This window comes from Manduca sexta, chromosome 27, assembly GCF_014839805.1.
Source record: "Manduca sexta isolate Smith_Timp_Sample1 chromosome 27, JHU_Msex_v1.0, whole genome shotgun sequence".
Classification (NCBI taxonomy): domain Eukaryota; kingdom Metazoa; phylum Arthropoda; class Insecta; order Lepidoptera; family Sphingidae; genus Manduca; species Manduca sexta.
Genome location: NC_051141.1, coordinates 12,624,883 through 12,652,613, shown reverse-complemented (window position 1 = coordinate 12,652,613; position 27,731 = coordinate 12,624,883). Strand labels below are relative to the sequence as shown.

Here is a 27,731-nt window from a genome sequence, read left to right as displayed (position 1 = left end):
GGCAGCGTACGCCAAGACAGCAAATTTTTTTCCGACTTACTGGATATGTATCGTTATATTATGATCAAATTACACAAAATCATTATAAATTGTAACCTGTGTTACTCTGATGTATAACCAATATTATTGTAAAGTTTCATCCAAATCCGTTCAGTAGTTTTTTAGTGAATGAGGAACAAACATACATACATAGATCCATCCCAAACTTTCGCATTTATAATATTAGTAGGATAATTGTCTTTAAATGCGGTGCTCTGCAATTTTTTCAATATCTATGAAACGTTTTAGTTGTTTTGTTATGTTGCCTTATTTATTTCGGAATTTATTAGACTCCACAAAACAGCTAATGTATTTTAATAAGTCAGCACTATACATTTAATAATCTAAAGAAAAATATGGTGCGTTTTCACCACCTGACCTTATCTACATTGTTAGTCATAATGTCGACTTTCTCTAGGATTATTCGAAGACTTAAAGCTAGAGCGCGGACAAGTCATTTCGTGATTCTAGGGATAAATAGCTTAGTTACTAGGTATAGCTGGCATTTTGAAAACAGAATGAGCTATATCCTTAGAACTGGGACTTTCTTCTTTAACAAAGCAATTATGACGCCAATACTTATTTTGTCTGTCCTAAACTAAACACTATAAAACTGCCACAGATTTAATTTAATTCAATTTTTGTTGCTCCTGTGTGATCAAGTTTGACTTCTTGTAGATTTTTATGGCAACTTGGCATTTCTTCTTTTACAGGTTGTTGCCTAGTTTTTCTGAACAAACATAATATACCTCTTCCCCTATTCAGGCTTATGCAAAGATGTTACCAGTTATCGCATCCAGATTGCATCAGGCATGATACGTTTCATATTGTCCTATAGAACAACACCAAGGCAGTTCTTTGTTGAACTATGTGAACTCATGAGTTTGGGGCACTTATGAGGCACAGTGTTCTATTGAATATGAATATTAAAATAATACATCATGTAAAATACAGGATGCCATAATCATTTTATAGCAAGATATTATGACAGTATTAATTGAGTAAAATGATACCTTCCATTTACCACACCAAGGTTCTGTGAAATTGTTCGTTAAATTATATTAAGGAACTCTAGAGAAAATGCAAGGTTTTATAGTACTATTTATTTTAAAATTGTAAAGCCAAGTCTCTGAAGCTATCTATTTTATCTACTGTCTTCTACAGCAGAATTGGGCTAGTCTAATTCACATGAAACAAACAAAGTAAAAACTTGAATATACATTTTGTATTACAGTAAGATATCTTCTAGAAGTCAAAATAACCTGTGCCCAATACTATCCTTAATCCTTTCCTTATGACAAGTGCTATATTCATATATATTTGGGAATGTTGGTGACTGTGGACTGTAAAGATCACTTTGCCTTAGGTGACCCTCTTTTCTCTGAGAGGTATCACTATAAATAAAAAAACAACGCATTTGTGTGTGTAACACAAGTACTAACCACTAAAGTCTAGAAGCAATTTGAGATCCTATATTGGCAGCTCATTCCCTCTCAATTTAATAAATATTAAGCCAAACAAGACACATGTAATTGGATATTTTTTTATTAAAAGAAGCTTTTATTTCTTTTGTTAGTACAATCAATTTGTTATCAAGATTGATACATATTTATTCGGTTACACAATAAAACATTTTACTTTTTTTTATTAGTTTCAATTAGCTTTATGGCCTTGCGCTTCAAATTCACTTAGTTCTTTTCTGTGCTGAACCATTTCTCTGAGGTTGTTTGTGCTATCTCTTAGGTTCATCTCTAAAAATTTTTTATGGTTTGTGAATTCAGTTATGCGATCGTTTAATTTAAATTGACGGCATTTTATATCTCTCACTATGTCATGGGGTTCGGTGAGGAGAAACATTCTTGCTACGCCTTCATAAATTTTTACTCCACGGGGTAAATTACAAATCTCATGCTCAGATAGTTCAGCAATCTCCAACTGGCGCTTAAATACCACTATTTGTGTATCCAAGCTATGGATCTTTTTTGTAGTTTCGATCATCTTCTCGTGTAATTCTCCAAACGCTCTTTTTAACTCCAAATCCACTGGTACACCTTTCGCCATGATGTGGTTTATTATATTGTACCGAAGGATCAGAAATCAATCGAGCTCGAGTTCCGAAACACTGACGTAAATGACAAAAAATATTGAGGTTATATTTTGCCATAGAACTTATTTTTGGTTTGATTTACCCCTTAAGGAGAAGGCAAAGGCTCTCAGCTATACAGCCTAGTCTGTGTTTTAATTTAATTTAATTTAACCTTTAATTTCTCCAAATGATAATGGTTTAGAAGTAAGAATTTTTCTGATAAATTAATCACACCTGTGATAATTCGTCTGCGGCTTTGCGTTGTTTGCACGCCAGTTTTTTTAGCCAAGATTCGTGTGAAAGATCACTCCTTGTGCGAGTGGTGTTTGGACGAGGGTTCCTTGGAACATATTTTTTTCTGTCCTAAATTATTAATCCCCCTCTATGACCTTCTTCCTGCAGACATGCCCCGGCCAATTAATATTCCTTTTATCTTAACTTTAGTCCATTCCCCTTTAATTAAAGTCCTCTATAATGTTTTAAAAATTACTAATATCCGATTATGATTTTTGATATTTGTTTTATATTCTAAGCCATATTTGCCACTATCTAAAAAATTAATGAATTTAATAACGAAATGAAGTCAATTACATCAAATTGGATTTGATTGGAAAACGAAATGAAAAGAATCAGGATAGACCTCACAACAATAAGTAATAATTAAAGCCATAGACAATGTGCTACAATCTCAGAACAAGAACAAGCATAGAAGGAATCTACATTACCCTCATATACTTATCCTATTTTTTCAAATAGGCCAACACCGTTGATAAGAACGAGACAAATATTATGTTGCTAAGGTCGGCTTGCGTACACTTTACAACTATCAAATAGTTACCTTTGGTCCTCTTTACGATGCCGAATTAAAAAGCAAATAAAATGTCAAATGTTCCAACTTGCCAACCCCAGAACAATTGCATAAACGCGCCCACACAATTTAGTTACGTTATACGTCAGCGCGTGCTTTTCAAAATTGGCTACATGTTGTGTAATATTTTTGTTGTTAATTAATAAATACACAGTGCTGTTTAGGTAAAATATAGCCCTATGAACAAGCAATGGCCTACGTTATTGTGGGGTGTAAATCTCATTCTTCTTGTAAAGAAAATGAAACTGAAATCATCAGCTTCCATCGGTGAGTAAACAAAAAACCTAATATATATACTTAAATCCTGTACATAAGTGCAAGAAGTGTTATTAATTATACTTTATTATGCTGTAGACATATTATAATCTGATGTTGGTCATTCGCTACAGTCATTATTATGTATTTTTGATTTTTACCAATTTACGTAGTCGTGTTCAATAGTGTTATGCTGCATATTCTTTCGATAACATAGATATTAGCATATTATAGTTTACTATTTTGCATAAATTGCCTTTTACTTTCAATATACGGTGGTGTAGTGGTAAAAGCCACTTGGAAACCGTGCGCGAAGGCTGGGGTCGAGGAAACTATCTGATTTTCATAGTGTGTTTCATACAATATACATTGCAGATTCCCCACAGATGATGCTATGAGGCAAAAATGGACCGGTGCCATAGCTCGTCCCAATTGGCATTGGAAAAAACAGCACCGTGTTTGCTCTAAGCATTTCGACAAAGTTTTGTTAACATTGAAATAAGTTATCAAACATATGTTACATGAATGATACCGCTGTGTTTTAATTTTACTGTCCCATTTTAGTAGATTCTTTCAAATCACACCTTTTGAGTATCTTTTAATCCCTAAGCAAGTCAGAAAAGAACAGAAGGCGTACTGGCTTTCTCCTAGACGAAATTCCGGCCGATTTCTTGTCTTTTATTTACAGCGGTTTCCATTCCTTCCGAAATTTCTAACATTTTCTTAATTTAATAATCCAAATGCTAAACCATTTTTGTGTGAATGACATTTCGGAAGGCATGGAAACTGCTGTAAATAGCAAATGAAATTTTGTTCGAAGAAAGCCGGTAGTTCTATAGTTTATTGTAATTTAACAGCTTCTTAACGAGTGCTTTCATATACCCAGACCTCATTTAGTAGTTGAACCAAATCAGGGTTTTGATATCTTTTTTTTAGCCTTTATCTAAAATAGCAATTTGCAACGGTTTGTAGTTGACTGACCGAAAAGTGTTTATTTTAGCAGGTCTGTGAATTTACCATAGCCGATAGAAAAAGCATCTAACGATATCGATAAGATGGCAGAAGGGATCGCAACACAATTAAATTTCTTGCTGTCTAAGAAAGAGATGGACAGAGTGCACTCAAATGTCATAATGTTACTTCTGTCATTATTCTGAGGTGTAATTGCTAGATTGGATATACATTTTTTTTATATAGAAGTCACGAAATTATAATTACTGATTGTAGAGGTAAATAAAAACAAATATGAAGAATAAATGAACAAAATACACTTTTCAATTTGAATTAAACAAAACCGAGTGAAGATTAATTTATTTGAATTATCCTGATTTATACATACTATGAGAAAACGTCTTTTCTCATATAGTATGTATAAACTTGTAATAAATTCACTTATGCTTTACTATTTGTATTTGATTGGTTTTGACGATAAAAAGGTTACATTTGAAAAAAAGGAACAATATTTTTCTGTCTGTCAAAATAAGTGAATCCGTGATATTGTATGCGTATAGTTTAATCCTCTTAATAACAAAATTGGCAACATTGAGAGACTTGCTCTGCGGCCTGGCGGGTTTCGCTGCGGCTCGCTGCGACTCGCCTGTATTGGACGGATTTCTATATAAAATGTATGAAATGCGGATTATTCTAGCAAGGGAAGTGGAACGTGGTCTTTAACTTAAAAGAATAGATAAATCTAAGGCCTGGCCACTGGCCTGGTGACTTTGGCAGGATGTAATGTAAGATGGACTGTGAATTTTGGATGTGGGATCGACAATATCGATATACTGTTCAACGATTTACCGTTGCTAAAATAATATTGAATATTATTTTTTTATATATTACTAGTAATATACGATGCCAGATACTGTGTTTACGAACGAATAACTGTTCAAGTGAAAGTAGAAACGATATATCTTACATCCCATTCGGAGTAGACATTTAAATTGATATCAACCATAGACATTCTAGATGTGTAAATAATTTTCATATTTTTTATGGATTTTTTATCTCTTTCCGTCTCTATTGACTCTTTCTTGAGTGTCTCAGTGTCTTGAATGTGACATGGCGTCCATCAAGATATATCACGGCCTTCTGTAAAGACCGTTTTAATGACAGTGGACTCATTTTGAATTTTATTACAGAGGCCGTAATAAATCGTATATTTGCATTGATGGTAATGCATGCAAGGAAACCTCAGCGAATAAGTGATGGGTATGATAGGATCTTTAGATGCTTCGGCTTTGCAATCTGTAGATGGCGGTCGCCGATTGAGTTTTGCTGTAGTTTAGGTGAATGTAATAATAGTTTTCATTTGCTTGCAGGTACTTTGAGAAGCATCAGGCCCATCCGTACCAGGTAAGCACGGATAATGCATACAAGTGAAGCATGACTTTGGTGCTATTATGCTTTTAACATGGCTAACTCTGCCTCGAATTATGTACTATTCTACGTAATAATTGTACTCGACCACTCTTTTCCTGTTGTTATCGACTCTACGCGTTTAATAATAGATTTATATGTAGATAAAGCTGAAAATATTTCTGCACTTTAGTTATTGGTGATTTAATTAAATTATATATCATTATGTGCTGAATGTCCAAATACTAATAATTGTTTGTAAGCCATAGTTTTTGTATGTTGTTTAAACCTACAGTGTGGATAGTAGATTTGTTTGTTTATGTGTAATATTTACCTGTAAAAATTATCTATTCTACAATATACCTTAAGTTGCCACTCTTATTGATATTATATTGATTGCAGAATATTTGCTACTTTAATCTTGTATTTTTATCCTAATGTACTTTCAGTTTAGAGCAAAGTAATTTTAGACAGGTATTTGATAAGTTTTTTTTACTATAGATCACTATGTTGTTTTTTGTAAACAGAAATACAATTCCAAAAGTGACAGAAGAGGTCCAAATGACTATGTCTCTTCTGACAACCGATACACTCTGCTCCGTTCTCCCAATGGCAATGTCTCAGCTCACGGTCATAGCACACACTCAAGCCAGTCAAGCCACGCCCACCATCACTACAGTCATGTGGCAGATGACAGAGGATATGCAACGTCAAGAAATTCCTACATGCCCAAAGGTCCTGAGAAGGAGAGAGATAGAGACTTCAAATCCTCTAGAAATAAGTACACAGGTATGTAGTGTATGTTCTCTTTTAAGACTACTTTGTTGTTTTCTGCTCAATGTTTTCCTCATATAGTAATTATTATGTGCATATGCCTTGTTTTTAGTATGATTATTTACAAAGCGAATGCAAAACAATTTGATCATTATTATTATTAACCAAGTTTTAAATGATTTTTTTGTTTTTACATGTTGTTTTAGTGTTGATGGTGTAATATTCAAAATCAAATTGTGTCAGTAGTGTATTTTCCATCCTGATAAAACTTTCATGTTACAGAAATGTAATTGTACCAAGCTTTTATAATACATGATCAATGTTTTATTATATATAGAATTGTATCCACTCTCCCCTAAACTACCTATTTGTCCTGAATTTAGCACAAACTGTAAATAAGTTTCAATTCTATCATAATTTTTAGTAAAGTAGTCTTCAGTTTTATATTATAAATAATATGGTTGACATAGACATGGGTTATTTGTGTGATTAATTTTGCTCCTGTTATTAATCAGTTTTAATAATATACCTATATAAAAAGAACATACTGTGCAATTGACTCATAAATAATTTTATCAATTTTATTTCTCCACTCTTGGTAGTTGCATAATTTTATATGCAACTACCCAAACTGAAGTACACACACTATTTTCACTTTACTGAATCTTGATCAGCTTTAGCGATTGTAAATACTATATTGTTTGTAGCATAATGCGAACTATAAAAATATTTTGTTATATTGTTATAAATTGTTTTCATATTAATTTACATGAAATTCTTCATAAAATTTCAGACAGTGTCAGATCACCCAAGGAACGTAGTAAAGATAGTGAGAGAGAGAGGAGTAATCATGAACGAAATGAACCTGAGAAAAAGAGTAGGACTAGTGGCATGAACATTAGTGTTAGTAGAAGTAATAAATATGACAAAAGAAGTGTACCATCAGCTAGCGTGCTACCTGGGAGTGAATGGTCGGAACATATTAGTTCGTCTGGAAAGAAGTATTATTATAATTGTATCAGTGAAGTGTCTCAGTGGGAGAAGCCACGAGAATGGGACACAAGAAGAACTTCATCCAAAGATTCTACATATTCATCCAGAAGTAGTAAGTTAAAAATATTTGTTTATTTTCATTTTCCATTCATACTAACAAAATTGTTCTATTCATCATGAATTGATTTACAAAAAACAGAAATAATATAATCCCAATAAATAATATAAGCCCAGCAGAAAAAATATTATGGTGTAAAAAAATAACATTTTATTAATAAATTTTTACAAGGCATTGAATTTTAAATGAGTAAGAATAAATTTCAAATGCCTTCAAAACTGGATAGAATTAAAATAATTTTCTACAAATTAGTAAGTTGTTATTGAAATATTTTCATCATAATGTTAGTTAATTTTAATTAGTATTTACAACATTGGTCAGTTAGCAAAATTTTATAAGTTATGTAGTCTCTGGACAATTACTGGAGTGTTTCTATACTTTTCATTGAGTACCTTAATTAAATGACATCAATTATCCTGTTGGATAGACAGAATTTTACAAGTTTGTATAATTAGCAAAATTTTTAACAATGATAAATTATAGGTAATAAGAGTATTAGGAAATAGATATTATTGAACTGTATATTCTTGTATAAATAAATAAATATTAACTATTTTTACTTATTATATTTGAATTAATAGGTGATGAGAAGAGCTAAGAGCAGGTGCATAAAAGAGCTCTGCATATAAATATCCTGATATTAAGAGCTCCTTTTTGAAGACACAGACTCACTTTCATGGGCCCAAGAAATTGAGAAATAAATACTTTGATGTCTGTTCAATAGCAGACTTTATAATATTGATAGTTTTAAAAATTAGTAGTAGCAGGCAGTATCACCAACCATTCTAGTATGAAAAGAAACTGTCTCGGGCATGAATGCCCATAGCTCTCTCAGCCTATAACCATGTAGCTAATATATATTTTATTATAAACAACTCCAAAGCATTGAGGTTATCTATTTGTAATATATATTTTTTTAAGTTCAGTGATATCTTTTTTCCCCTAATCTGATTAAAAGCGTTCTCTTTGTGTTCATTTTTGTAAAGTTTTACAATGGTCCCATTATATTTTTTTGGACTTGAACTTGCAAATACAGAAGGGTCTTCCAGAGGAGAATAATTAGATGATTCTTTTTGTGTTGGGGTCAATATAGCTCTAACATCCATTATATTATTGTTTGATCTTGAACATGGAAGATGCTGTAAAAAACTTAAAAAATTAAAATAGTATGAGAGTGATATTCTCTTTGTGTTCAACTAGATGTATTTTATAACAATATAAACAATTTCAAAAGCCACTACAATCCAAAAAAGTTCTTTATAAGTGTTTTAACTTTATTAATTAGAAAGGATTTCATAAGCAAAGTCATTTTCTTTATAATCTATGTTTTTATGTTCATATGCACATTCATTTTTTTTTCGAGTCTGTGCTCAATTTGCATGCCCACTGTCAGTCACTGTCAAATTATAGAATTCAAAGGGCTATGATACAAAACTGCATTGACAATGTTTCCGTTCTTGTTAATTCATAAAACCACATAAATTTATTAACTTTTTAAATAAGCATGACCATATATGTCAAATTTAGCTAGCCTACTTATATGAATTATTTTACGTATTAGACAGATGCATAATTCAATTTAGGTGGTTCAGAGTCATTAGACCTAACTCAGAATTTAATCAGTGAGTTAGTAAGGTATAATTGACAGTTATATAAAATTAATATTTTCGTTAAGTTTTCTTAAATTTTCTAATTTTCCGCGCTACTTTTTGGTTTTTTTCTTTCATAAGAACCTTCTCCTGATAATAACAAACACAACAAAAAAACATTGTTAAATCGGTCCAGCCGTTCACGCGTGATGGTGTGACCAAGGGAAATAGGGATTCATTTTTATATATATAGATATTAAGTTTGAGGTTTTCCTCTACCTGAGCTAGGCTAGTGAGTATAGTGAGCTCCCACCCCAATGACTTTCAGGGAAAGGGTGGCCCAGTTTCCCTATAATTGAAAACTGAATTCCCTAGAACTTTACTAATTATTGTTGTTGTATGGATGGAAGCCTGTTTTATGAACTTTGTGCAGTATTTGTGTACAGATTTCGCTATTACCACTGTGGTTCCTACTACTATGGGAATGATTTCTGGAGATGTATTCCCTAACCTAGCTATTTCTCGCTTGTGAATGGTATTTACCTAACTTTTTAATTTCTTTTGCTCCTATGTTACAGTCTGATGGAACTGTGATATCTATGAGGTATGTTTTGTTAATATAAATTATATCCCACCTATAATTGTGTACTATTGTATTATCTCCCATATTAGTTTGGCGCTATCATTTTCAATAACCTGCGGTTGCCTCAGGTGTTCTTGCCCCTACAAGTTTGATACCGGAATTTGGAGGTTATTTAGCTAGGGTTCTGTAAATATATTGAATTATATTTCCGTGTAGTAAGTGTCTGCTAGTTTCTGATACCCGGAAACTACATGGCGTGGTCTCGTATTTTACTGAACAAAGCCAGCATTTACCGTCGACCGCTCTATTTAGTATGTCTCGTTTATGTACTTTAGTCATAATTGCTTGATCCTAATGATGGAGATACAGGTTGTTTTTTAAGCCACCGGAACGATTGCGCTCTATCTTTGTTTTCCTTTTCCAAAACAGATATATAAAACTGCCCATGCAAAGAGTTTAACTTTATTTTCTGTACTCCTATTTTAACTATTGCGCGTTTGATTTCTTTATCTGTATATTGTTGATTTTGTCTTAGACCTAACTCCTCCAGATAAATTTGAGTTTCTGTTTAGAATATTTGTCTTTATTTCTATCATGTACTAATATTGCTCTTAGTATATAATCGTTTTTGGTGTCTAAATATGATTTGCATTTAATTATGTGTACGGTGTATTGTTTCTAAACTCGTTAAGCCCCTTCCTCCTTCATATATTGGCAAGTACAATGTTTCTACATCTGCGATTTATTGGTGTGCTTTGTTCATTGCAAATAATTTCCTAGTTTTTACGTATTTACTTAATATCTATTATTTAACAACTGTTAAATAATAGATATTAAGTAAATACATTTAGAATTATCAACTGATAATTCTAAATGTATACAACAAAACCGGTACCGTATAGATAGATGTTAATCGCTCTTAAAATATTTTCCGTATTGAGATATGAAGCTGTTAGATGTTTTGCTCTATGGTATTATTCTTTTGTATCTTGTATTAAGTTTGGGGTTTTCTTCTGCTCGAGCTAAGCTCGGTATCTTAGCACCCGCCTTGAGACTTCCAGGGAAACGGTGGCCCAGTTTCTCTTTAATGAAAATGGAATTCCCTTGAACTTTACTAACTATTGTTGTTGTATGGATGGATGCCTGTTTTTGGATGATATGTATGTTCATGTCTGAGTCCAATTTTGTGCAGTATTTGTTTAAAGATTTCGTAATTACCCTCGTCCGACTAGTTTGAGAATAATTTCTGTGGATATAGTCTATAACCTGGCTATTTTATTGGAAAGCTGCTGTACACATATCTGGGTGGTTCCTGGCTATCTTCTGGCATAGGCATAATCCATGTTGCGTGTTGTTGCCAATCCAGTGTAATTGTAGACACATTTTGAATCTTGCCATTGTGATGTGCATGATGCGTTCGAGCAGCAGTTTCTTCTGTCTATTTGGGGGTTGTTAAAATCCAGCCTTAGTAACTGCAACCACGATAAAATCTTTTAGGAAATTATGTTTAATTTTAATAATATTTTGAATTATTGATTTAATTGTAAAAAAAAAATATAGTCAGTAGGAATGGTAATTTGCTCAAATACTTTTTCATACCAAATGATTGGTTATAAGAATAAATCACTACCTCACCAAACTTTCTAAATTCACTAATTATGTAGAAAAATTGTTTCCCGTCAATTTGCCTGGTTCGATAGCGTTTGGCGGGTTTTACTTTGTAAACAATCAGGCAAATTACTGTCTAAAATCGAATAATTTATTAGTTTACAAGCAGTAATAGCTAAAAAGTACGTTTTAGGACTCTTTTAATATAAAAATCAGTTAAGGATTTTGTGCGGCACTCGCCTGGTAGAAAGCGAAACGACCCATAAACAGTAGCAACACCACCAACGATTCGAAATACAAAGCTCTGCGTACTATTACACAGCACTCCTTATTCTCGCAATGTCCAATAGTTACACTGGGTACAATTTTTTTTCAAACTGGCACCCAACATAAGTCATATAGATGAGTTAAATTATTATTCTGGACTCAAGGCTGCAAACAACGTAAATAATGCATGCCATTCATAAGGATTTAATAATCAGCCATTTTAACCGAATCGATATTAACATTAAAAAGTGTATCTAAACTTACACGCGATCATATTTTTTACAATTAATGTAATAATAACGTTCACTTTTGTGACGACTATAAGGGCGGTTAGTTGTATCTTTTTTTAAGTCCAAGGATAATTTTATTCTACGGTCCTATTTAAACGATTTTTGTTACGTTCGATTTCGTTTAGGTCCTGAATGGTCCAGTATGTAAAAAGTAGCCTATGTCGTTCCTAGGGTCTCTAACTATCTTTAAATTTAGCTTTTTGTAATAAGTTTTTCAAACAGGCCGGTGTAACTGTTTATACTGGTAAGGGGTTCTCTTGTCAGTCGACACTATTTGGATCCGATTCCATTTACCATCAGGACGTCTACTCGCGAAATCGATATTCGATATATCGTGACATTTGTCGTGTCGAAGTCTACTCTCAGTAACATCGTTTTTAGTATCGTAACGATCATCGAACGAACGATAGATATTCGACATTATCGAATTTAAATCTACTCTTAATGGTAACTGTTACTGACAAAGATTTGCATTTCACATCGTCGCATATGTCATATTTACGATAATTACAACGAGACCTCTTATGCAGTCGTCGGCATTATCGTAGCGTATTGTATTTAAGAATGGAAGTGGGGCCAGTGCCCTTAAGCGTTGACCTTGGGTGCTACACCAAAGCTAACTAGATGGCGGTACGTGCTACAACGGTATTGTACAATTACATCCTTGATTGTCAAAATATTAGGTATGTCAAAGTTACGTTTGAAAATATTATGTACTAGCTTTTGCCTGCGGCTCCGCCCGCTTTATAAAGTTTTTCGGGCTTAAGTTTTCCGTTATAAAAGTCACGCTGTATATTTTCTCGGGAACCTATATTCTTCCCAGGGTCTCAAACTGTCTCCATACCAAATTAAAAATCCCATTTGTATAAACTTATAAAAATATTTCCGCTAAGATAAACGTGTCTAAAAGTTCTTGTGCAATATAGTAAGTACTGCGAGAACTTGCTAGTCTAAAACCGGCTCTAGTGTGTACTAGACTCTCGTTTTGTGGTCCAAAACATGTCCAGGTATCGACTTTAAAACGGAGCCCAAAATAATAATATTCAAAATGGTGGCCAGCAATACCAAATCTAACATATTTTTCTGTCTAGTGACCATTGACCCATAATATCAATATTTGTAATAAAATAATTCAAACATCCACCCTCACCCAAATTCCAATTATTGTAATATATCGCAACACCGAAAATTACTCTTAGTAACCGAGTGACAAAATATACATAGTTACCTAAAAATATTGTAGTTTGTCAAAAACCTTTACTATGGAAGGGTAAGGCATTTAATATAAATTAGACGAAATCACATGTTAATATTTTTTAATTCTTATTTGTGTTTTTTAATTTTACATAGAGTGTATACAGTATTTTAGAATATTTTATGTTACTTAGTACATAATATACACATCCTAGATGAAATGATGTCGACATCAATTTGTGAGAGCGCCTGACTGCGCGTAACTGCAAATATTCCTGTTATTATAAGCTGTTGTTTGAGTAGGCGTTTTTAAAAATAATTAAATATTTTGTTATATATAACGATATTAAAAAAAAATTAGATGAGTGTATTTAAAAATAGAGTATAGTATTATTTCAGAATATAGTTAACTCAAGTAAATAAAAGAGATATCGAAATGTTAACGATGTAAAATTCTTACCGTTGAGCGATGTTTGGCAGATATTAATTATGATTTTATTCACGGTATCGTGTTTAATAAAAAATACGCCGCTGTGCAAAAGACCATAAGCCAAACTACTAATTTCTTGAAAAATATTTACAAAGAATGCTTACATTATTTTTTGCAGGACGCCCAAAGTGGACATAAAATTGAGTTTTACATATCTTAACCACTTAAGATTGTGGAATTAATAACTGGTAATTGGGTATTTACAATCAGTTCTAATGCAATTACGAGGTTTTTATTCACCTTAGAAGCCCACGAGGACGAAAATGTGGCCCGTCGCGGAAGGAACGAGCAAATACGACAACATTTCAATTACATTATTTAAATATTACATTTAAGTGGTTCTTCACTATTCATGTAGTAACTTATCCAATTGCCATTTATGAAAATAAGAACAACAAACAAATAAAATAACAATAAGATGATATTTTTATTAATATTTTGATATTAAACTAAAAATAAACAAAAACAATTTATACTTATTTTCTAGCATTGATTTGGAACAAGAATGGACTTAGGAATGGCTTCTATGAACCTATTCCACTTATCATAATAATAAATAATACAAATTAAAGCCAAAAATTACCTATCAGTTAACAACAAAATAAACATATTAAACTTTACTTTTATAATAACTTCAAAGAAAAATTTTAATTAAATTATTGACCAACATTGATTTGAACATGATTGTTGGGAATAGAAAGAGCACAAATCGTGCTAACATGTTGGATTTGTTTTATAATAAATGTACTAATTATTTTGTAGAAATGTAATTTTATTAGCTAGTCCGCACTGCACATAATTTTATACTCGAACTACTATATAATTGTAAATATACTTACTGTTTCTCGTTGTATAAACACATTTATCGAGTTTCCTCAGAAAGTTTTTTTCTTTTAATTATGGCTCCTCCGATTATTTATCAACAGTGATTTTGCCCATGTCAAGTAATCATAGTATATACAAACAAAAAATAAATTTCTTATAAATAAAAAGTTTAAACATTGAATTATCGAGCTGTCTAACAATTTATGATACTTATGATGACTTGTCACAACTCCATAGAGAATATTTGTTTATTTTTATGAATTCAGCACTTATCATTCACTCCGAACAACGAAATAAAAACATAAACTTAGTCTTTGGTTATGATAAACGATAATGAATCCAAACATTTGTTAGAGTAAGGTGTTTGCGAAACATTCGGAGCAGTATCGTATCGTTTCCGATATATCGTTGTCGATTTTGGGAGTAGACGTCCAGGTCTAGTGGGATCATTTTTTGCCGTACAATTAAAGTACAAAGTAATTGTATACCTATCAAGTTATTATAATGGTGAAAAGCTCCTAAGCCAAATATTTTTTACATTAATGAAATTCCTTTTTCCTTGGCATGGTGTATGCAAAGGTGTCTGGTGTATCACACTCACATTTCGCCTACTATATTGGATCCTATAAAATATTTACCGGCAGAGTCTCAGACTCTGGCCTAGAGTTGATTTTACTATATTTTGGGTCTCCGTACTATTTATTTATTTATTTGAACAGCCAACAAAAATTCACCTTACATAGTTTTTTTAACAATTTAGTAAGTAATTGCTGCAGTGCTGTTTTAATTACAGGCTGTCACAGCATGAACATATTAATACATAACAATAAACAATTGGCTGCACCATAAGTGCAGTATATTCTAAATATAAGACTGAATCAATATTTTCTTTTTGAAGATAGGAAGCGAGTCATTAAATATGTTAATACAATCAGATTTTTCTACAATTCTGTTATATATTCTGGATAAGCGAGGGACAGGCTATTGAAGTATATATTACGCAAATTAACTCGATTTTCAACGCAATATAATAAACAAATCCTTCATTTTAAAAATATACGAACGCTTCTTTTCTTTAAGTTTTGAGTGATGACACACCGTGTATTCGAACTTTTATAGAAAAAATTCAGTACCAAATATATATTTGTCTATTTTTTGCTTTTTCCATAAAAACTATATTTATTTGAAGTGTACTAAATTTTTATAACTTGTTTTGAAACATACTATATTTCACCAAAGAATTGTTGGTAACCCTACTATGGCCCGATACTAAGAAAAATCCAAATTAATTTTACACAAGCCCGGGATCAAGCCTGTTACTTGAAACCTTACTACCGCTTATGCAATGCACGTACGCCACCCACTTTTTCGAAAAACGAAGATAACTCAACTGAGTTACCTTGGTTTTACGAAAAAGACATAATTTAAGAACAAAAAATCAAAGCCAAAGGAAACAGTTCAATTCATTAGAAAAAATTGGTTTTCAAAATATAATAGGTCACAACACAAGTACTAAAACATATTGAATAGGCATTTGTCTCAGATTGTTATTCGTGACGCACTGCACCACTCGCTCTCCCGCGCGCACCGTTTTTCAGCACGCACGGTCGAGTTATCCCGAAAGCGGGACTAAACCTGTCCCGTGCGGGACATTTAATTTTGATATCAAAATCTGGCAACGCTGATCTTAACAGTGGCCCAAGTTTGACGCGGTTCGTTTTATGTAGTACTTATTTTTAACGTGTGACTAAACTATAAAATATAGGAAATGACTTTATTTTGAAAAAGTATAAAAAAAATAGACTATTAAATAATATATCAGTATTAATTCTATAAGCTTTATGAAAATTAAAATAATTGGCTAAGATACCTCAATATTTTAATGGCACATAAGTTTTTGGACAATATTAGTAAAAAGGAGTGAATTTAGAGCAGAGCTACTACTACCTTCTTTAATGTAAACCTCTATTTTGTTCGAGAATGGTTCAATTATTTTTTACATAGATTATTATTATGTTGGCAATCATTTTGATCTCAATTTAATATCCGTTCACCCCTTGAAGAAATCCTATCCCCTCCCTCCACTATCTTGGTTATATGCTTAGCAGACAATACAAATTTAAAGTGTCAAAATATAGGTGGTAATATAGAATCTTCCGTGTTATCCTTCTTAATATTACAACTGAAAATGTATTTGAATTCTCTGCTGTGTTTATTATGATCCAACATAGTTGAAAGGAATATTACAAGTGTATCCAATTATATCTGTTTGTTTAGATCGTGATAAACGTTCGAGTTCTCGATCCGAGAGGCGGGAATCCGAGAAATCTAGTAGAAGAACCAATAACACTTCAGAAAGGTATTGGAGCAGCAGCGGCCGCGACGAGGATGTGCACGATAGACCACGGTCGAAACACCCGGCTCCCGCGCATGACGGTAAAGGTAAATACAATTTATATACAAACAAGAATAAAAAATCAATTGTATTATGTAGAAGTCTTTGTTAGTAATTGGTACTTAGTACTTATTTTCTAACAAATTATGGTTATGAATATTAGTGGTATTTGCCCACACAATTAAAAACGTATCATTAATTAAATTATTATGGAGAAAGGCACTAATTCACTGGTGGTCAAGGCAAGCGCAACGCTGGTCTTACGAGGGGCTCACATCTGCGATAAGTCGCGGCTCAAACCTGGATGTGCCGACTTTGGGACTGGGAGAGGTGGCATAGTATGCGAAATGCCTGTACCCAGCTGTGGCACCTTACAGGCTGTGGGTGATCATTATCACTAACATATTGTTAGGTGTATGTAATATTATTTATATATGTTATATCAAGGTAAATTATTATGTAATCATCTTTAGATGGCCAGGCATTACAAGATATGGACATTTCACCAGACAGGAGTACACCTCTCTCTGAGAATTCGTATGGAATCAGGGAAACGAACTCAACGTCCCGAAATAACACGGAAAGTAATGCGGTACCTCCCGTTGTTGTTCTGGACAACTCAAATCAACCGGTAAGATTAGCTACAGGCTCAGTAATCGGCACATTTGTTCTACGTTTTTTTGGCCATATACCTTAATTCTAGCATCTGGCTTTTTATCCGTCGTATGATATCTTTCTAATAAAGTATTGTTTTATACAAATAATCATATAAAAACTTCTGTCTCGTTTCTAACGAAGTTTTGTCTAAATTTCGCAGTGTGAAATTTTTTATCTACTACTACTTACTATACTTTTATTTCATAATGTGTAAATTGATTATATAATAAATCGACGGTTTCACCATAAAATTTATACAAGTGTGTTACATAATCATGGCTAAAATCAAAAACGTTTATTAAGATATACATATAAGGGAAATATTGTTATTGCAGAGTGGTTCGCTTCTGGCCGCGGCTTTACCACGCATCGTGGCCGCGCCCCCACCGATGACAGTGGTGGCAGTGAACAACGTGAGCATATGCACTGGCCCGACGGTGATCGTGGGGGCCGTGGGGCCTGCGGGGGCCACGCCGCCCGCCGTGGACGCGTGTGGTCCGGGCAGCGGCGCCGGCACGCCGCATCGCGACGCCGGTCCGCCCACGCCTACACATTCGGAGAACACAGACCCACATGCGCCGCCTTTGCACCTAGATCAAGCTCTACCACGAAAAAGTACGTAGTGCTGATGAAACAGTTTCATACTTAGTATGCTTGATTATAGTGACGTTGGACTTTTCTAACGAATATCAACGGACCGTTTCATTGCCACATTTTTTTAAATTGAGAATTTTTAAACCGACTACGGCGATGCAAGAATTCTTTTAACATCGTATGTATGTATTCATTTTAAGTTCCATTGTAGCGTAGCTTCTATTGAACCAATTTTGACAAATTCAATTCGTATTTATTGCGTGATGGTTATAGATTATATATTTTTTTAGAATTTTTATATACAGGGTGTCCCAAAAAATAGTGTCAAGCGGAGGTTCACTGATAGAGCACCCCTTGGGGTATCTCAGGGTATCCTAGAAAACTATGACTTCAACATTTGGAGGTAAAAATGACTGTAGGAAAGCTAAGATTGTATTGGTTTAATTTTATTTCTTTTAGATGAATTGAAATTAAATAACTAAAACAAGAACTCAGTAAGTAATTATTATTTGAAGTAAGAGAGATATCAATAATTCTGTCTCTTATCTCCTCGGCTCATTGTAATTGTAGGTAAAAGAGATGCACCCATGTTTATCTTAAACCACGAAAACGAATCATGCAAAATTAATTGAACTTAAACATTAGAATATGTCAAATGTTTAACTCATAGTTTTCTAAGTGTAATTTTCAGTTAGCTAACTAATTAACCTTAGGAATGATGAGACCCCAAAAAATATTGTAATCTAATGGCAAATTTTTAATATTTTCCACCTTGCTGTCTTTTAAGGTTGATTTTAACCAAAGTAGCCCCCATGAAGGACTATGATTTTTTTAATGAATATGTAAGTTAAGAGTTTGGAAAATTTTATAACTCACCTTAGAACTACGAAGTCACCTGTTTAGATTTACCCCCTTATTCATAGACGTTAATTTTTTAAGGACGGAGTATTGCTGTGATAACAAGTCTGTTTCTCAGCTTTGTTCATCTGATAACCAACTATATTAAAGTTGTATCTCAATATTAAGCTAATCACAACAGTCCTATGCACTGCGAAGGTTGCCATACCGTCAGAACTGAGAAATAGACTTTTTTTCACAGCAATGCTCCGTCTTTACCTAAATAACGTTTAACAGTAAGGCGGTTATAATTTATAAGCAGAAAATTTAAGTCATAATTCATAGAACATAAGTTTTTCACTTTACATCAACATTTTCATAATTATTACATAGGCTGCTAACGTAATGCGACAAACTTTTATGTAGACCTCTATAGCGGGTTTTAACACCTTGTGTTCAGTGATCGCTATCTGGGCAGATATAAAATACATCCTACCACCAGTAGTATAGGTTTCTACTTATCCTAGCTGGTAAACCGAATATCATCAATGTTAGATATCGGAGCGGCACGATGGTGATCGATGAGTGGTATTTGTTTTTAGTGGAGTGTCTTGGGAGTTATTCTTCTGTGGTGGGCGGCACGTTGCATCACGCGCCGCCGATGATGACGCCTTCACTCGTGAACTACGTGCGGACGGACTTGACTTCGCACGTCACTGGTTGGCCCGCCGACATATTAGAGAAACAGGTGCGATATACGCTAACGACTCAAATCTAAATACGTAAACCGTTACGTCATGGAACAATTTTTAAATCGTATTTTGTTGACAGGCTAACAAGTTCACGGAAGAGGCGTATCAGTTGGGATGTTTACAGTGCACTCGGGTCTCTGCCGAGTTGAAGTGTACTCGTTCGATCGTTCGTCACACTGAGATCCAAGCCACGTTACAAGAGCAAAAGTAAGTATGCTTGTAGACACTTGATAGCATAATTCATTTACTTTCATATTTGTTCAGATATTCTAATCCATGTTTTGTGGTGCCGAACAGGATTATGTACCTGCGGCAGCAAATCTCAAGACTGGAGGAGCTCAAGTCACAGAACTCCTTCATGTCCGACGACTAGGAGTTGTGGTGGGGGATGGCGACTGCCCCCAGTAACAACTCCGTGTCGTCGCTACATCCTTGCGCTGCATTTCTCACCCTCACGGGGGTACTTTCACACGTCAAAGCTAAACATTGTTCATTCCGTTCTTTCTATGTAATTTAGATCAAATGATTACTGTTGTGTTGTGTGATTTGATGTTAATGAGCAATTATTATCGTAACATTCGCCAGAATTGGTCAATTTGCATTACGTGTAAATTATCATTTAAAACCACATTCAAATATTTGATTAACATTAAAACGTTTCGAAATCAGGTTCGGTTTTAAAGGACCAAACTTTTGAAAAACTAACTAATGGATATCGACCCCTTAATTGCGTTACGACGGAGCTGTTTTTAGCGTAGGTACCGCACGAGAACGTTTACCGATTTCTCTCACGTAGGAGCGCAAACTGCCGACATGGCGATTTGTAGAACAAAGCAGAGGAGAATTCATTATAGTTTAGTAAATATTGCTTTTTAAGAGATAAATAACGAAACCCTTGATTTGTTCTTTTTAAATTGTTACTTCGTGTCTAATTTATTGAATATATAATTGTACGCATAGATGTAGGTACAATTTAATCTTTTAGATTTTGTAGAAAGCCATCAATATAGTGTTTGAGTCTAAGGCTATTTTAGATGAGAGTAATATCTTGCGTTGGGCATTAGGCGTCAAGACGTATGCTTCAATGTCAAGCATGCGGTAGACATTGTATTCGATATTTACATTAAATCAATAAAGTTAGATTATTGTTTTTTATAAATTTTGATGGACACATGCTAAAACATCCTCTCCACGTTAAAATATTCAAAATAAAAATATACACCGTGTTATTTACATACTATTTTTAATTGCATATAGTATGTTTCCGCATTGTATAATTATGAAGAGCATCCTATGCAATCTCGGTGTTGTCAGATGTATCATGAAGCTAACTTTAAAAAGTAACAAAAACTACAATAATTGTGCATAATAATAAATATACTTATTTCCTATTCATCAAATCGGTAACATAAAACTTTAATGTATTCTGACAATGACTTGTGAGCCAACTATTAAAGATTTTTTATCAGTTAAGTTGGTCAATAAGATTAATTTGTAGACATTTACGACAGACATGATTTGCCCTTAAATAAGATGGTCGAATATTATTTTAATTTTATGTCTTAGATGAGAACATTGTTAATGAGTGTTGTATAGATTTCCCAGTAGTGAATAATCCATGAATAATAAACCACGTGTTACGTTGTCATCGCTTTGCTGACATATTTTTTGTACGATATACATTGGTTGGTTTATCAAAAGTTGTATTATAATACCTAACCTGAGTAGAATAACACATTAGAGACGGAATAATCGTTGACAAAAAAGCGAAGCGAAGCAGAAACACGATGTCCGCACCTCTTTAATATTGGGCAAGCTTTTACTTTAATTGTATTAAATTTTAAGTTAATAGCTACGGAATTGGCTAATTGTGAAAGCATGATTTAATGAAATTATCATTTAGATAGATTTAAGTAGTTGCGAGCGTGACAAACGGAGCGGCGCGTGTCTCACGTGTTGGGACCCGATAGTTTCAATTTTCTGTTTCGCCTTTGACATGTTACGTGTATACAATTAGTGGCTGTAGTGATTGGGACACAATTTCCTTTCTCTTTGTACTTTAAACAATAACTGGATGTCTTAGTAAATAAATTATTTTTTAAATGTATGCTCTATGGAGTCAATTTCGATGTTATGATAATCTTTATTTGTCAGAGTAAGGGTACAGTGTTTGTAATGTGTTTATTGTAAAGATTTAAATTATTGAATTATTGCGTTGGTAGCGAATAATTTCTATACTTTGATATGAGTGTTAAACAAAGCTTGTTGATGTAGTGACTAGTGACCACTAGCGACCATTAGTGAATCGGTCTATTTGCTCACTTGTCCGTGGCTGTATTCTGTAATCTGTCCCCAACTACATTACTACAAGTTTGCGCTACATTTATTACAGTTTCAAAAGGTCTAAAAAAATATCACTTTCATGCACCTTGCTGACACAGTGTTAAGTATCATGTAATTATGAATTTTCAATATAACTAGCAGGCGATGAAAACCAGTCTTAAATTTGCGTACAGTCTGGCATTGCATATGATTTTAATTAATCAGAAGACAGTCTACTAACCGATTGAAACTGTTGTAATAGTACTCTCGTTTGTATATTTTGGATCTTCTGTGACAGATTGTACGAATATTGTTATAGCAACAAAGTATGCCTGCAAATCGAAGTGGCGCGAGGAAGCAAAGCAGAGTTACAATACAGGGTCATTTTGACATTGTATTACCAAATACCATCACATATTTATCTTCTTGGAAATAATACTTTACAATAAGTTATTTGAACCGTAGATGTAAAATAGAAAAGTGTGAACCAAATAAATAACTATAAAAAAATAATTTAATTTTATATGTCCTAATGTACTACTACTCTACGAGAATTCGGATCAGCACCAATAGCATTTTTTTTTTAGTGGGAAATACATACACGTACACGCCATTATCTGACTAAACTACAAAATGATCTAAAAATTAGAAAACTGAAAATATTCGTTTCTAATTGACGATTTTGGCGAAGTACAGAAGACTGTCTTTGTATAAATTAACTGAATGTCAAAATGACCGTGTATAATGTGTTGCTAACGAAATTGAATAAAGTTTAGGCTTTGGTCATATATTTGTGCAATTTTATTAGTAAATTGCATTCCGTCGCTACACTTTGGTAGACGGGCATTTTAAAGTTAATAAAGTGTATCACAGCTGATGTTGAGAGAAAACGAATAAAGTGTAAGTCATTGCTAGTAAAGGTGGTCGAGTCAGAATATAATCCACCATTGTTATATAAACTAGGGCGCACACCGTCTGCCTCTCACCCTACAGGCTTCACGATTACATCTTCTAGATGTATTCCTTGTCACACTGCATTAATGTTTGGGTACTTGTTTTATGACCACTAAGGCGTAACATAATTTTAATTTGCCATAAAAAAATCAATGAAGTTCAAGTCGTTTAGTCGCGTTGCGGCAGCCACATTACACCGCAAGCAATAAATATCTGCCATGTAATACCTTCTGTTATACAGACGTGTCACACACCACAACTATTAGTTTGGCGCAGTATCTTTAGCCCGTGTGATGTATTGTGAATTAAGCCTTAATACAGTTCTAAGAGTTAACACTTAACCCTGGGCATAAATAATGAACTGTTAATTTAAGTTTGATATTTTAAACTAAAGTTAGGGTTAAATATCTCAATTTAAGTTAAAATATCAATATTTGTAAAGTTTAAAAAGATATAATTCGGTTTCAATTGTTTTTGTCACCATTATGAGCAACTTGGGGAACCAATTAACCATTTCAATTTGCAGAGATATTAGGTTATAGTATTAAATACTTCCGTTATATGTTTTTTTTATGAAGTTAGTGCCACCGGTATTTTATTTTTTTAAAGTATTAAAGACATGTTTACATTTGATTATTATATTATTAAGCAAACTGTAATTTTCTGCTTGTGACATTTTTATGACTTATCTTTTCCATTTCGCAAAATAATCAAAGCTATGATCCAAAAATATATAAATACGGAGATCCACGATATTAAACGTATATCGATTTGATAGACTAATAAATAATAACATGATCGACACTCAACATATACGATTAAAAATTAAAATAAACTTTTCGAGCTATAATGCATGTCTGGGACAAACCGCAGATTGCAGACGCAGGCCACACTTCCTGCGGTTATGGCCGACCGCGTTGGTACCTGCAGTCGCCACCTAGTTTTTATTCTGAGATAGACTGCAAGCCGCATATGTCGCGAATGTAGGTCTCAGTCGTTTCCATAGATTATCCCGTTACGTTAGATAAATTAGCGATCCAACTAATTTTAATTGATGTCGCTTTTCGAATTGTCACATTCGATTAACTTATAATTTTAATTTTGGCCCATTGTTTTAACCTCAGTACAATAACAATCATAGAAGTAATTATATTTGAGTGTAAACCGTGTTTCACGGCAAGAAATTTAATCGTGTTGCGATTCCTTCTCACATTAGTGTAACGTAACTAAATTTTGTTGTAATATTTGACATTTATTTGCTTTTTAATTCGGTATCATAGATGTGACCGTGGTGGCCGATAAGCCGATCTTAGCAACATAATATTTGTCTCGTTCTTTTCATCGGATTCAATGGGATAAGTACACGAGTATGCGGATAATTTAGATCTATGTTTGTTATTGTTCTGAAGTTTTGACCAATTTCAACCTTACATTTCATGTGATGAATCTATAAAAATAAATAATCCTATAAAGTACATACTTATTATTTCGCGCATTCATATATTTGGTGTATTTTTCAAGATGAATAGGATTGTTCTTTCACTTCTTTCATTTTAGCACGGATTTTTCGGATAGTGTGGAAACTTGCTGTTCACACCATCACTGGCGCTGCGGTCGGCCACAACCGCGCGCCACGGCCACACGTTAAGACATTGATGTCGTGTTGCTTGGAATCATTTTTTAATAAATTCTTAGTAATAGTGTGACTTATAGTCTTCAGCTTACGGTTGCGGATTTCTTTCCCTTTCCTCCATTAAATGATTATTTACTTATACGGAGATAGTAAAGTCAGAGTTATTTTAATATCACAAAATGAATGTACACGTGGCCTTAAATTACACATAAAAACCGCAATTCAAACACTCGACGCAAAACGAACATGGAACGCTCAACTTAATATTAAAATCCAATAAGGCCCAGTTCTTAACCAAAGAGGGCAGTGGGGAGGAAGTGATGGCATAGCGAAGAAAGCATGCTACTCCCTGGATCCACGCCGTTGTTCCCGTCCCTCTCACATTTAAGTCTATAACGAGCCCTTGGGTATAATCAGCATAACGCGTCGCAGCATGATTTTTGCTATAATTGACTCCTATAAATGTAAGATCTTATATGGACATAGTATTAACTTGTCAATTATAATATAAGAATTGTATTCTGAATGTTAAAGGAAACAAAATATTTTTGAAATTAAAAAAAAATATATAGTGAGCGATTGAGACCGACGCTTGATTTGCGCGGCGACAGGCAAAAAGGCTATTTAAAATAATGGAATCGGAGTTGCGAGTCTATTTTTTTATACTTTTGAAATATTGTTTAGTTAAGTAGATTTTCTACATTTCATTGTTTTTTGCCCTTTAATAACACCATAAACAGAACAAGATGGGAAATATGCGTTATACCTAGGTTACTCTTGTTAAATAATAGGCGTGCGCTCGGTACAATCATTTATTCCAGACTGGCTTGCGTGCATACCCACGCACACATACACAACAACTCTTTCAGTGTAGGACGAAATTTCAGACAGATTTCTTTGTTTCTTTTTTTGTGTCCAAAAGCTTATAAATAATAAATTCCTGTGATATGATTTTAGTTCATCCTACACAGTACCTATTTCTTCTGGGTTTGAACGTGTTTATTCCGAATTAGCACTCATGGAAACATTGTTACATTTTGCTTGTACGTAGCAGTCATTAGTCACAGTCTTTTATTATAATACTAGCTTTTTCCCGGGGCTTCACCCGCGTGATTAAGTTTTTCGGGCTAAAGTTTTCCGTTATAAAAGTCACGCTATATATACTATGTTCTTCCCAGGATCTCAAATTATCTCCATACCCAATTTTATCTAAATACATTGGGTAGTTTATGAGTTTAACGCGTTCAGGCAGACAGACAAATACAGCGGGGGACTTTGTTTTATAATATATTTTTGTAGAACTTTTAAGACCAACAACCTCGTCATACATCATTGTTGCATAACTTTAATCGTTTATGCAGCGCACGCAACGGAAGCTCTCAAAAGAAATAAATTTACACAGTTTTAACAATATTTTTTATTACTACACCGTTCCCGTTGGTCATAAATAGGCTATGCAACACATATAGAATTTTTCAATTCGAACCGCCATTTCCGAAGATTAGCGCGTTCAAAGAAACAGACTCTTCAGCTTTATATAATAGTATAGATATAGTTGTATGGAGCTTGCAAAGCTTGCAGTTACTATTATATATAAATCCGATGTTTTTCGGCCTCCTGTCTAGCAAAAGCCGTCGTCGTCTGTTTCTGTCTCATTTACAACCATGGAAAGATATTTATTTTTGCGGAATTACATCGCACGTACTCATTTAGTGTAGTATATCAGTGACGCTTTACGATATCTGTGTTTCAATATACATATTGGGTACCGTTTCAATGTTGTATAAGATTAAACAGTGGAAATGTTTTATAATTTGTAGTTTTGTGTGATGGGGAACGTATCGCGACACACATTATTTTTGACCAATAAATATTTATGTAAACCTTGTAAAGAGGCAGATATTTTGTATTAATAGTAATTAAATTCATAGAGTATAATAGTTGATTTATATTGATAGAATGGTATGGGCTTAAATAACATTTGATCAGAACATATTTGCATGCCTTGTAATTTACGAGTACGACACGAGTTCGACAGATTCATTTTGTTCACATACAGAGTAACATTAGATAATCGTTAGTTAGGTAAAAAATGCGGTCTAGGTCTTTTTATTTTTCTAATATAGAACTATTAAATTTAATTGAAATGGTATGTGTTACATCAAACTGTATAATATACATGGAATTAACAGAAGTACTGTGATATTCATTCACTTTCACACGTAATAGTAAATAACGTTCTTGCAGACCTGTGTGGAGCCATACCTGTAATTAATTATTTAAGTTCGCGCTGTTTATATTCGCTAATTTATATTATTTAGGGCCTAAGCGGGTCATTATCGTGTACCGAAGGGCGCGCGGCCCCTGCCTGGTCCCTGCGCGGCCGCTCGCCGCTACATAGGATATTTCAAGTTAGTATATTGTGCGACCTTTGTCGCCTCCACACAGGTCTCTATTTTTTCCATTATATGCATAACTTCGTGAATTTTGTTTTTCTCATTGTTCGAAATATAACGTTTTAGACAGTTTAAATAAATCAGTTTCAGATAAATACCATTAGTATTAATTGACCTTCAATCTTCACACCATAAAACTATTAATTTATTATTAAGGCATTAAAAATGGTTATAAATTCTTTTATTTATTTAAATTTATTTGATAAGGGTAATTTTAGGCACGACATAGACATGATCTAATACAGGGCATGGCTTAGACAAATCGTAATCGTAAATATTATGCAGTTGAGCATACCAATTACCTAAATAGACTAATGAGTTAGTGTCGTTTCGATAAACAAATTTTCTTCTCATTTGCAATGCCCAGGCATATGTACGCTTGCACAGTGACTATTTTCACTACTAATATCTACAATTGCCTATATTTTAAATAACTTATTTCCATATAGGGAAGGGTATTCAATATTATTATTTTTTATTATTGCTGAGACAACTTGCTTTTCGCCTTATGGTAAGCGTTACGACCGCCCATAAACAGTAGAAACACATCCAACAATTTGAATTACAAAGTATTGTTTGGTATTCCACCGAGCTTGCCATCCTGAGACATGATAATATGTTAAGTCTTATTATGTCAAGTAGTTACACAGGCTACAATGTTATTTAAAACTGAACACAACAGTGACTTCACCCTGCTGCTTGGCGGCAGAAACAGATATTGCAGTGGTACCCAGGGGCCTCACATATGAGAGACCTACCACCAGTAAATTATTCTATTATATTCCTAATCCTTG

General features: G+C 33.6%; 2 protein-coding genes across 3 annotated transcripts; one reads left to right on the top strand and one right to left on the bottom strand.

Moving 5' to 3' along the window:
* Positions 1-1,566: 1,566 nt before the first annotated feature.
* LOC115445029 (prefoldin subunit 1) lies at positions 1,567-2,183 on the bottom strand. Its single transcript, XM_030171100.2, has one exon. It carries the CDS (start codon positions 2,098-2,100, stop codon positions 1,693-1,695), a length of 408 nt encoding a protein of 135 aa, XP_030026960.1. The 5' UTR covers positions 2,101-2,183; the 3' UTR covers positions 1,567-1,692.
* Positions 2,184-5,252: 3,069 nt separating this feature from the next.
* On the top strand, positions 5,253-27,032 carry LOC115445027 (WW domain-containing adapter protein with coiled-coil homolog). 2 transcript variants are annotated; one of them, XM_030171080.2, is made up of 10 exons: positions 5,253-5,459; positions 5,570-5,603; positions 6,134-6,395; positions 7,174-7,485; positions 16,615-16,773; positions 17,206-17,363; positions 17,725-18,004; positions 19,423-19,568; positions 19,652-19,779; positions 19,870-27,032. In XM_030171080.2, the coding sequence occupies exons 1-10, from the start codon at positions 5,419-5,421 to the stop codon at positions 19,943-19,945; spliced, it is 1,596 nt and encodes a 531-aa protein (XP_030026940.1). In that variant the 5' UTR covers positions 5,253-5,418; the 3' UTR covers positions 19,946-27,032. The 2 variants fall into 2 exon arrangements, with proteins under 2 accessions (XP_030026940.1, XP_030026939.1); XM_030171079.2 differs by having other exon boundaries at positions 5,254-5,459; positions 16,615-16,779.
* The last annotated feature ends 699 nt before the right edge of the window (positions 27,033-27,731 follow it).